The 12975-nt window shown below is 37.3% G+C and overlaps 1 protein-coding gene across 1 annotated transcript in view; it reads right to left on the minus strand.

The window, feature by feature from the left end:
• Positions 1-1667: 1667 nt before the first annotated feature.
• The window catches only part of ERO1LB (ERO1-like beta (S. cerevisiae)), a gene marked incomplete at its 5' end in the record, with an annotated part of 27514 nt that continues 16206 nt past the window's right edge, over positions 1668-12975 (minus strand). The window contains 10 exons of the mRNA XM_009697284.1: positions 1668-2172; positions 3073-3206; positions 4674-4760; positions 5928-5997; positions 6844-7090; positions 7555-7647; positions 9110-9136; positions 9969-9980; positions 11100-11146; positions 11237-11357. Of these exons, the coding sequence (XP_009695586.1) occupies positions 2112-2172; positions 3073-3206; positions 4674-4760; positions 5928-5997; positions 6844-7090; positions 7555-7647; positions 9110-9136; positions 9969-9980; positions 11100-11146; positions 11237-11357 (899 nt within the window). The remainder of the gene's footprint in view (positions 2173-3072; positions 3207-4673; positions 4761-5927; positions 5998-6843; positions 7091-7554; positions 7648-9109; positions 9137-9968; positions 9981-11099; positions 11147-11236; positions 11358-12975) is intronic.

A 12975-nucleotide genomic window follows, 5' to 3' on the forward strand; every position in this document is an offset into this window, starting at 1 on the left:
CTTTCAATATATACAGTTACTCAGAAGAGTTAGGATCCTCGGGGTGTAATTCGTTTATCAAACACGGCCGTTCACGTCTGAGCTAGTTCCCTAGATTCCGATTTCAATTCCATGGAGAAAAATAAACTCTAGGGTGCACATACAGAGCTCGGAACAGGCCAGACAAATCCACCTACAAATCCCCTGCTCTTCCCCACGACCCCGACAAAGGAAGCCTGTGGCAATGTGCTCGGCCACGGGTGCCCGCGGGCAAGAGAGGCTGCGAGGTGAGAACACAGCATCCCCAGACCAGCAGCAGCTTTCTCTGACACCACCTGAAATCATCTACTGCCTTAAACAGGAACTTCCCACTGCATACCAGTTCATTGTCAGTTTGTGCAACTACCGCCAAATCCTTGCGGGGGTGGTTTGTTGTGGGGTTTGTGGGTTTTTTTTCCTTTATTTTTTTCCCCCCTTTAATTTAGCTTATCCCAGTTGGACTCAAGAGGATTTACTTTCTTGAGAAACAGTATTTTTAATAACAGCAAGTGTCAGCAGGGTAGTCTAGCTCATTTACAGTTAGGTAGAAATTGGAGGACAGTCTGGAAACAAAGGACATCGAGTGTATTCAAGCTTTCAGAAAATCTCAGCTGTGAAGGACCACATCATGGAAGCCAATACAGTTACAATCCAGTATATAAACAGGTCACTAAATATCTGGTAGGGTGAAAAACATTTAAGAGCACTTTATTTTGTGAAGACTTATTTTTAAAAACAAGAGCTGTATCTACACTGTACCAGCACTTCCTACATTCGTAACTCCTAACTTCATTTTGACACATGCTGGTTAAAAAAAATTATTACTTCATTTTAAATTTAAACCAATATTTGGTTACTACTCATCAGTAATGCTGTTTCTGAATTCTGTCTTGGAGAATGGTAAGTTATCATTGACGTTTGTGGACAATGATACATGAGTAATTTCTTACTTTATGAAAGTTATGTTATTATCATACCCGTTTTTTTGTTGTTCGTTTATGCTGAATATCCTTTTAAAGAAGATACAGTTAGGGATTGCATAGATAGAGTATGCGGTATTAAATGTCAGTGATTATGAATTTTAAAAAGCATCTTTTGATTTTAAAAGTGACAACAAAAACAAGTTCTTCCTTTCTGCACTGACCTTTTAACATAGCACTAAAACATAACTCAAAGAGCAAATCTATTTCCATGTCTCAAAGATGGAAGTGTGCTATTTTAACATTTTAGACATTAAAAAGACAATTTCTGGAAACTGAACTTGTGATTACAATCTAGAAAACAAAATGGAGAAGATGTGAATTGGATTGAAGAAGGCTTTTGAGCCAACAGCACTCCACTAGCCACCTCCCCCTGCCCTCGCCGCCAGCCCAGACAAACGCAGGTAGCCAAGGGGCTGCAGAAAAGTCGCTTCCAACGGTGCTGCATCAGAGACAAGGTAGGTGTTTTAAAGGAAAAAGAAAATTCTGAAAAGCAGCACATAAGGAAAAAAAATGTTGGTATCAGCATGATGCAAAGGAACTTGTTATGGAATAAAATTTTCTGCTCTGTAAATTTCCTATTTTTCAGTAAGTTTCATTATTACAGTAAGAAATCAGAACTCAACAAAAGCCTTATTTCCCTCTCTGGTTTTGGTTTGTTTTTTTTTTTTTTCCTTTTCTTTTAGATAGCCAGAATCAGCATACCGAGTCCTCAGAATACACTGAAGCTCAGTACTGGGGAGAGGCGAGAGGTGAACCACCTCTCTCAGGACAGGCCAAGTCAGGGTGGAGGTACATACGTTTTCATATAAAACAACTGTCTCAGAAAGACAAGGAAATAAAAAAATTTATGAAGTTTCAGTACAACAGAACTGTCAGCACAGAACTGAAAAAAACAACCCAGATCAGCATAATTTACACATTTAAAAACTATATATTTCATTCATAAATATATTTTCTAATCAATAACCATTCCCAGCTTAAACATAAATATTCAAGTTGGTATTTGATTTTACTTTTTATCAGTTCATGTGAGTCCTGTAAGGATCAGTTCCTTCTGCTCAACGCAGTCATGTAAATGCTCTTCACTAATGGGTTGTGCAAAGGCCTTCATTACCTCGTTTGTTGTAATAAAACTTTAAAATTCTGCAACTCTTTTATACTTGTGGAAAGCCTGTAAAACAAAAACCCCTGAAGTGTTAGTAAGTCAACTGCGAAAGAGAAGTGCAAATCATCGTCTTCCATGGGGGCTTTTTGTTTGGTTGGTTTTTCAACCACAATTCTGTTCCAAAGATGAACACACTTAAGATACTACTTTCCCTCAAAAGATCTGACTCTCCATTATATTTGCATAATATATTACAAGCATTAAAGTATATGTGTGTGTATATATGTTTAATTGTCCCGACTTCATTAAACATTTAAAAATCTCTAACCAGAGGTAAAAATATATATTACATTCTTTTAAACAGGAATAGATTGTTAAATTCAAGATCTGAAGCACTAGCATGATAAACAAAAAGCAAGGTCTAGACATCTTTTAAAGCTGTTAACATGTTTTATTTCATCACTTGAATGGGGTAAATTAAAAAAAAATCAAAACTAAAAGTTTTAACAAAAATAATCACATCATAACACAAAAATCCAAAAGCCTAAGGGCTAAATGACGGTCAGCGTTAAAAAAAAAATCTCCAAGTATTTTTCGTGCTTTTCACTACTTTTTACGTACACACATTTAAAACAGAAATACAAAATTCGGAACAGCTGTAGTCAGTGTTTAAAAAGCAGGAGACATGCTCACTCTAAGGCTTACGACTGTTAAAGAGACTTAAATCCAGCTTTCACAAAACTGAATTTATGAGATTTGAGATAGAAAGATGAATTGGATCCAAACAGAACGACGCGCAAGGCACTCTGCAAGCTCAGTTTGATGGCACTAAGTTTATCAATATCACTAAGTAATTCAGCCTTTAAAGAGTTACAGCTAGATGTACACTTACCAACTTTCCACAGACCTTGAGTGTTGACCCTGAAATTTTATGTTTTTTCTACTATACGAATGATAAAAACTTACCTTCCAAAGGCATTTACAAGAGCAACTATTTCTTGACGTGTGAGTTGAAAACCTTTTGATGGGCTATTCTCAGGAAGGCTCTGTATTTCCTTCTCAGAAAACAAGATCTTCAGAGCAGTTCCTAATCCTTGAGTCTACAAAAAAAGTCCAATGTTTTAACATCAGTAAGATCACTCCTTCGAATGCTCACAAAACCGTAAAAAAAGTTAAAAAACTACCAATCCAGGCAAACCATAGTACCAATTCTTATATATTGACACTCCCTCAACCCAAGTAACTGCACACAAAGCAGGACACTAAAGCAAATGCACACCATCAACTGTGTACCAGGTTCAGTCACTTACGTAAGACCATTTGTTTCCTCAGATATCCTTGCTCTTCATCCTCATGTTTTTAATCTCTCCTTTCCCACCTCTTTTCTTCTCAGACACAGCAGATGCATATGAAAATCTGCCTGTTACACCCCTTACAGCTCCTTCCCGTCCCTTCTCTTTCAGATGCCCCACTGCCACGGGGGCCATTGGGTCAGATCTCCCCTTTAGCTCTCCCCTCCCGCTTCAAAGTCAAACTAGGTTTTACTACGAGGTATCACAACAATTTTTTTCAGCCTTCTCTACCTCCAGTCCCAGTGGCAGATGTTGCAGTTTCAACCCCTATTTTCTCTACAGAAATAGAACAGAAGCAGCTATTCTTATTTCCCCTTTTGATGGGGCTACAGAAACAACCACTGGATTTTGACAAAGAAAGTGGTTGAGGCTGGCTGCAAAAGAATTTTATAGGTCAGGAAGTTTGGCCCTATTTCATTTTGTGTGAGAAGGAAAAACCAATAATAGATCAGAAGCATTAACTAGGACAGGGTAGGCAGAACTCTGGAAATTCAGCAGAGACCCCTGAATTTTTGATGTTACAAATTTCTTTGAAAACTGAACTCTGATAAGCTTAACGCTATACAACAGTATAGTGCAGTAGGCACCCTAAAGTAACAACTATTCTCAGTTCAGACTTAATATTAGTCTTGAGGTTTAAAATCTTCTTCTCAATAAAATAAAAATAGTAAGTGTCTAGAAACTGAAATTGTTTTTCAATTTTCAGCTTTACTGTGTACCTTTGCATTCATTTGCCTGCATAAATTGTGAAAATCTGAATTATTTCTTTTTCTTATGGCTCGATTTGTGGAGTTAAATCTCACGCTGGATTTTCTAACAATTGAGTAAGCGCTGCATTTCCAGGAAGGCTTCCCAGAGGTGATTCTACAAGGCTTATCTGATATCTGAACACAGGCAAGGTATTGACTGCCAGTAGGACTTTGTCATGAAGCATCTGCTTTAAATACATTTTCTTCAGAGAATACAAACTATACCTTTTAGTAAACTAAACAGCTGTTGACTAAACAAAATAAATGTTTTTTTAAACAATTTTTTTAAATTGTTTAAACAGTGAAGTAAACATATGTCTATTTTTAATATATAGATAAGGATATCAAAGATCAATCATGTGCAGAAAGTCTGAATGCTAAGGAAAGAGGCATCCTGTCAAACTGAAAAAGATGCTTATCTTCTAACCTCCCCCCACCACGCACACCCACACAAGATAAACCGTACCTGCAGTTTGCCCCACAGCCTGCATTTGTCACATCCAACACAATCCATTATGCGGGATATGTTCTTGAAATGCAGTCTGAATTCCTCCTATCAGTGGAAAACAAAATAAAAAAGGTTAAGTTAAAGTACCTCTTAGCTTTACGAAAACAGAAGGTTAACTAATCTAGTATCACTAGAATATCAACTGTCTAAAATTCACTAAACTGAACAAAACCACTACCTTATGTGGTCAGGCTACAACAAAGGCCCACGTAAACCCAGAATCTTGTTTCCAAGCCACTGCTAACAGTCAATTCCTTGAAAGAAACCCAAAAATACAGGACATGCAGGGTAATGCTTGGATTCTGTACACTGAGTTTGTACCAACTTTCTCAACATTTTCTGAGCTATAAGTACTGTATCAGCGTCCCTGTCCAATTTTTCTTCCATTATTCAAATTCCTTTTGAACCAACCTACCTTTTCAACAAAGAGGCAAACAAGCTACAATTCACAAAAGACATTTCCTGTCCAAAGCTATGGGTAGATTGTTGCTTTGCAGCTTCAGTCGGAGTGGAAGCAAGCACAGCACTGAATTAATTAAAATGATCTCAATTAAATATTTAAGGTCAGAAAAACACGAGCTGGGCTGATAACTACTGGCACCTTTCTAATAGCTTTCTTTCTAATGCTGATGAAATTCCATACTACCACTGAAATGAGTATTAGAAGTGTTAATAAGTCTTAAACCAGACCTTTATTACTGAGCCACACTCCAACTGTGGAACTGTAGTGCATACCAATCCAAACACCAGCACGTTACCACTGGACATTGCTAGGTAGTAACACCATTCACATTACAGTCCCACATCTAGGAACTACGCTTTTCTAATGTTAAGTATAATATTATATAGTATAGTATAATGTAATATAAGGCATCTGTTTTGTAAGCAAACATCACTGGTTGGGTTTTCGTTTGTTTTTTTTTCCCCAGATACTTAGGTGAAACAGATACTGTATTCAAAAACCACCACTGCATCTACTGGTAATACCATTTGCCTCACTACAGTCCTGATGGCAGACCCAAGGCACTACCCTCAGGGATTTCAGTCTGCTCGGCTCAGGACACCACCTTGTATTCATTTACCATAAAGTATATTAAGAGGCCTCAGGTACAATTCAGCAGTATGCTTCTGGTAAGCAGAGAGGTTTTCTAAAATAACACAATTTAATTCCAAAATGGGTATTTTGGATGTCATTCAGAAAACTAGCTTTACCTTTAATGACTTGGCTCCTTTTTTATCTCCAGCAAACATGGACTTTTCATCAAAGTGCATATGGAAGGACCTAATAAAGACAAAATGCAAAAGAAACCAAATGCTGGCATAAACTTCAGTGTTCCATCAAGCTTGGTGAGCAGCTGGTGCCATCAGTGTAAAACACTTCTGAGAGTTCCTAGTCTTTGCAGAATAGCTCTCACAAAATTTCCTGTATGGTATCAGTTTTACTATTCAACCACTGTAACTTGAAATTTGTTATTTACAGTTTTGTTGAGAATTTTCTTCACTCCACTTCCACTGATCAAGCTTTCTAACGTACACTGAAATTGTCTGAATGTTTGCCTTTCAGTTGATCACTGTCTGACCACATCTCAAATACCTAGCAAGACTGGGAACACCAATGAAGCCACACAGCACATTACCAATCACAAAATTTAGCGAGAAGGTGAGCAAAGGAACTGGACTAAAGAACCTTACAGAGTAAACTGAAGGAAGAAGGATGGCTAAAACTCCAGAGGTTAAGTCTATGATAAAAGCTGGATTACACACTGGATCATTAAAAGACTACATGTACTATTTTCCTTTTCAAAATATATCATGTGCATCTTATACTGAAGAATCAGAGAAAGTAACAAATAGGGAGTAGCCCAGGGTGCTGTGTGGGGGGTGGTGGGTTTTTTTAATTGTTTGTGGGTTTTTGGTTTTTGTTTTTTTAAAGACTGGTATATTCAAACCTCAAAAACATTCATCTCTTCCTGTCAAATGTACAAATTCCTCTTGTTCTCTTGAACTAATGTTATTTCCTCATTCCACTCTCCTCCTTGTCCTATGCTATCAAGAAGTCACCTATTTCACTGAGAATATAAACTGAGAATTTCAAACTATTGATTTAAAAAAAAATCGTATGCCTTACTTTGTATCCCTGAAGATATCTAGTAAGAGAGCTTTAGATTCAGCATCCTCATGGCCATTTCCAGTGTAAAGGTCAACAACTGAACGTTCAAAGTACGGTGCAACCTTTGACAAAGCACGCAGCTCTATCAAATATAAGAAATACAAATTTTTGAGCCTCCTTGGTCCTTCCCCTTTTGTTTCAATATGGTCAAAGCGGCGAGTGAACTCTTTTACATTTGGTCCCCAGCGAGGCTTCCCCCAGGTTTCTACACAGAAGGGGGGAAAAAAAGAGCAGGGGGAATAAAACACACATGTTTAGAACAAGAAAGCAACTAAATATAGATGAAAAATTTTTAGAAAAAACCAAATGTATAGAATCATAGATTCATCATGGTTGGAAGAGACCTCAAAGATCATCAAGTCCAACCGTATACCCCATGTCACCCTGTCCACTAAACCATGTCTCGAAGCGCCACATCTAAACGTTTTTTGAACACCTCCAGGGATGGTGACTCCACCACCTCCCTGGGGAGCCCATTCCAATGCCTAACGACTCTGACAGTGAAGAAGTTCTTCCTAATATCCAACCTGAACCTCCCCCAGCACAACTTGAGACCGTTTCCTCTTCTCCTATTGCCAGTTAGCGGGTTACTTAGTTAACTGTTAGTTACTGTAAATATTACAGATATTGTAGAATTCCATTCAGCAATTTTACTTAGACTTAAATTACCTTCAAGAAGATAATTTGCACACAGATGTAAGTTGATGCTAGCATGAAGTCCAGAAATGAGTTTATAAAACACTCTTTTCTCAAGGCAAAGACCTGTCCAAGAAAAAAGACAAACAGACCCTGAACAAAATACTGGAAATAATGTATTACAATTAACAGACCCTGACATTTCAGTGATGCAAGTCTGCACCATTTAACCTTCAAGACTTACAATTACAGTACTTCAGCATTGTTAATAAGCCCTTATATCCATCATAGAAAAGTTTACCTTTTATTTTTTATATAAAGAAATACTAAGAATGAAGTTTGACATTTCTTACTTGGTATTTGAGTGTTTAAATACAGCCAAGTAAGTATCCAGTCAACTAGTACAGATAAACTGCCACACAAAAATAAGATGCTTACGTTGTTTGAGCAATAAATTTGAAATAGTCTTGAATTTTGACAGTCTGGAAACCAAAAGTATACTGTGACCCATCCTAATTAGAATTAAAGCTACCACTGAATTAAACTAGTGACCTTACAGAAAAACATCAAAAACCACAGAAAACGTTATGGCATTGAAAAATAGCAAAAATATTTCTTCCCAGCTCTATTGTAAATTCACCAAAGATTTAAATGCACAGAGCAAAACCTTGAAAAATACAACTTTGATAGTTGTATTTGATAGACTTCTACAGTGTAAACAGAGGCACAATGGCATTGGGTGGCCAAAATATAATTATAATGCAGAAATTACTTGTAATACCACTTAGACCCAGAGATAGAAACTACACTTGGAATTTAGGAGTTTGTTCCTTTCTCATAGATACGTTTGGGTGACTTCCCTGCCACTCCAATCTCCGCAAACGGACGCAGGAAAAGCTGATGGTGAAGCCTGTCTGTGAGGTTGAGATGGCCTCATTTACAGACATCACATTTTAAGAGTCATGTAAATTGGTATGCTTTCCTACAATAGCACCAGTTAGAGATTTCCAACTAGACAAGTAAAGGCTTATGAAAGGCAGAATGATACGTAATTAATTTTAAAACTTAGTTAACTCATTTACTTTTCTGCACACCTCCAAAATGTGATTTTGATTGCTACCACTGTAATAATAATTTCCATTTAAATATGAATAAAAAGCAAATTGCTTTGCCTTCCAAACACACATTATACTTATGTTTGTTTATATACTGGGAACAGAACCATCAAAAACTTTGATGTTTTTTAAAGCTGTTTTCAAATACAAATGCTTAGCAATGCTACTAATAATAATGGCCCTGCTTAAATGCCTAAAATGAGCAGAAAATTCAAAGTAACTGGTATTGAAGTGAACTCCCCCTTTATAAAAGATGAAACACTGAAGGGTTCAAGGAGTATACCATCTAAGTGAATGAGATGATTTCCAAAGACCCTCCAGAAAAAAAGTATTCTATGAACGACACTCAGAAGTCTTGCACAATTTATTAAAAAGTCTACACTACGAAAAAAATATTTGAGGAGGTGAAAAAAATACCACAGTGTTTCTTCTAATGAATTTAACATTATATGAACCCATCCAAGAGCCTTTACCTTCTAGCCATGTGTAGAAAGATTCTCCTGTAAATACAAAGTACACAGTTAAATGAAGAGTATTCATTTTCAACATTACACCATCTTTATATTACTATGCATACTAACGTTAGCTGCCATCTGGACATGAAGCTAAATAATTTAGCTATTAAAGTGAGAATAGGCACTGAAGTGGCTGAACTTTGAGGTTAGTTTAAATCTGCTGGGGTCAGAATAGGGGAAATAAGAATGAGCATAACTGAGGTACCAGTCAGGACATTCAGAAGTGTATGAACGCGCAAGCCTGATGATATGTACTAGCAGTCAAAGACATGACGGAAGAGTGTAATTATCTCCGATAGCCTTTACCTTGATTGCTACGGTCTGAAGCTTTCCTGTAGGCTTAGATCTCTTGCCTGAGAGCCTTCAGTTGACTGAAAAGTCTTAACATCTGTCTTGCTGTAGACAGACCAAGTGCTTTTTATCCCCACTCTCTCCCCACCTTCCCAAAAATCAAGGACAGTCAAGAAAGTACACAAAAAACTGTCCCTCTTCTTTTAAGGGATCTGACATCAATATCAATGCAAGAATCCTTTAATTTATGCATCTCCAGTTATCTCGCTAATAACATTATCACAACACATATTCTGTTAGAAGGATAAGGACCAACAACAGAACTGTATTTTGCTCTTATCCACTCCTTCCTCCTACTCCAAAAGAAACAATTATCCCAATAAAAGCAATTTCTGATCAATCATCTGCATAAAAACGTAACTTTCCTGCCCTCTAATGCAATAGCAACAAAGGGAATAAATCAGATGTCCAAAATTCTTTAATGCTTACTTCATTTCTGCAAGTCAAGTAAAACAGGATGACTTACCATCATCTCCTCCTTTGGGGAAAATAAAATAAAAAAAAAATCCATAAGCATTAAAAAGAATTTCCACAGCAACGCAGTAATGAAACACAGGCTTTACTACAAACACTGGAAAAGTGCAAGAAACCTGATTTACTCTACAAAAAAAACATAGGCTACTTTCCATCCTCTTCCTCCTCCCCAAGACCACCTGAGACTAAACACATTATAATAATGAAAGTCACTATGAATTTGAAATCTTAGTAGCAGCTGATTGACAGAACTCTTGAAAATGATGTTTTGGCTACAGAAGGATGGTTAGGAAGGCTGCTTCTTCAGATCACATTATTCAACAATCTGACCACTGTTCCTTTCTGAAATTCTGATCCCTGAGTTAAACTGCTCTTATAATTCTTTTTATTTGTGTATACCAGCAATATACTATCCCAATATTTATAATTACTCAAAGCTATCTTGATTTTCTAATGTGTGGTGACGCTTTCTAACTCAATCTATTGGCTAACAGTTAATTTTTAAAGGAAATGAGACACAGTGACAGGGGAAAGCTGATCCGTTTGGAATACCAGGTTATAGTTTTCAATTTAGTTTTGAAAACTTAAACCCGAAGTCATTGGTATACTTTTTTTTTTTAAATATTCTTGCAGATAACTGAGCCTTCCTAAGTATCCACTCTTTCTTCAAATAATGCAATTATTTGTAATACACTAAACATTATGGATGGAAAGCGTACACTTACATTACACTAGGATGAGTGATTAAATTAAATGCTCTAGGAGAAAAAAAAAACAAGGGACGAATACAACAGTGCTGAAATTTTTGTTGAACTTTAACTCCTTCCCATCCACACTGGAAAATTACTGTGACACGTACTAAACAGTTTGAGGCTTACTTTAGCTTTCATGTTAGCTCCCCTGACATTAATAAGCCTATTCATAGGTATAAGATTAAGCATGTATGTAGTCAAGTATCACAAACCTTACTCTAAATATTGACAATGGACAGGTACTTCTACAGAGGAAATAAAAAAAGCAGAAAGCACACCTACAGACTGAAGATTACTATTTGTATCACTTGTACTGCAATAGTCACTACATTAAAATAACTGCATTAGGAAAAAAAACAGGCAACACCCACCCCTACTAGGTGCCAGTGGATTTAAAGGACGATAGACAGATCGAGGCCTAGAAAATAAGTTAGAAAACACAAAAATCAGTTTTAAGCTAAATTGAAGCACAAGTATAAGAAATAGGCTTCCTCTCCCTCCCAATTACTTGAAGCAGTTTTCTTCGTAGATGCTGTTCCACACTCTCCAAGCAGAAGGTCCTTTGTATCCAGTGTAACGTTCTGGATTCAGCAGCAAATCCACATACTGTGCATCTGGAGATCTCTCATCTAAATAGGAAACCTTTTGTTACATATTCTTACTGATCAGTTAAAAAAGATTTAATTTAAAAAAAAGGTCACACAGAATTAAATATAAAAAAAAGGTCACATATAATACTTTCTGTCTTCCAGTTGGATTATAAATGCCTTGTACATAAAAATACAGCAATATATACAGTAATAGAAAGCTCAAAAGTACATGATTTATTCCAAAGTCTCTTGTGCGGCCCTAATGTCTGAACACCTTCGATGTGGCTGCTTCAACTTCACCCTAAACACTTGTCATGCAATGTGTTCTCTCTCCCCAGGATATAAACAGTGTTTTGTTTTAAATGGGCTTCAGATTCAGGGTTTATTTGTCTGGCAGTATTTGTTTGGAGAGCTTGCTTTTCTGAAATGAGTATACTTCTACAGGGGTTTCTGAATAAACACAAGGTCAAAGAAGTGCATCTTGCAGTTGGTACGTATTGTATATTTATTAGCTAAATCCCTTTCTTCCCAGATATCCTTGTATACTGGCAGAAAGTCTGGATCACATAGCTTAATTGAACAAACTTTCAGCATATTGCAGAACACACTGTTGGTTACGGCAAGAAAAATATTATTTAAGCAGCATTTCGACAAGTTATACCCTCGTCTCTCAAGTTCACTACAAATTCGGGCAACATATCCAAAGAAAATTGTGAAACACTACTCTCTCTGCTTAAAAACTCCACACGAACAGAAACTTAAATTCTGAGCTACAACCAGTAAAAAGCAGGAAGAACACCCTCCTCTTTGAAATTCTTGGTCAAGAGCAACTCATGCTTAAAAAGACCCACACACAATACCAGCCGGTAGTCCAGAGACTTACTCATAGGAATAGGCCAAGCAGTGCCACTGAGTATTTCCTCAGATGCCAAAAAAAAAAGCCACAGAAACAGAGAGTGAAAACTGCTCTAAAAAGAAGAGATGATTCTGCATGAGCAGTTAAGCATCGCTTCAGCAGTAGTAGCAAAAAGAGAGACAAGACAGACACAAGACGCACAGGAACATGGCGAGTGCCAGATGAGACAAAGTTACAGTTTGGTTGCTTTCTTTCATGGCATGGCTAACCTAAGCAGTTCCTACACTTCCTGACCGCTTCAGGTCTCTGCTTTTTCTTCTCGTTATCCACATACCAGTGAGTCCGTGGGGCAGCGCAAAAGAAAAATGGAAAGCTGACCTGGGTTATGAAGTTTTTTTCAGCTAGATCAATTCCCTTATCTAGTTTGTCATTAAGCCCAACACAAAAGTTCATAAAAACTAAAACTGATTATACGGTTTTGTGTTACAGTTGAGGGAATTAAGAGCTCTCTCATCACCAGGAAGAGAGGAGAGGAAGAGAACTAGAGTTTCTACCTCCTCCCAGTCACTCCCCCAATAGTTATTCTCTCCCACCTCTCCCTGCTCCAGCTCACAAACTCACCTGATAAGCCAGTTCATCACAACAATCTGGGAGATGGGAGGGAGATGTCAATGTACTTTCCCGCTATTCAAGTAAGCTGAACCAGCTTACCACGCAAAAGGATGCACACCAGAGCCAGCGCAAAAAAAAGCACCGGAGGAACACAGCTGAGGGCAGTACATCCTCCTTCAGCAGGCCATG

The sequence above is a fragment of the Cariama cristata genome, unplaced genomic scaffold (genome assembly GCF_000690535.1).
Source record: "Cariama cristata isolate BGI_N322 unplaced genomic scaffold, ASM69053v1 scaffold5243, whole genome shotgun sequence".
Lineage (NCBI taxonomy): Eukaryota > Metazoa > Chordata > Aves > Cariamiformes > Cariamidae > Cariama > Cariama cristata.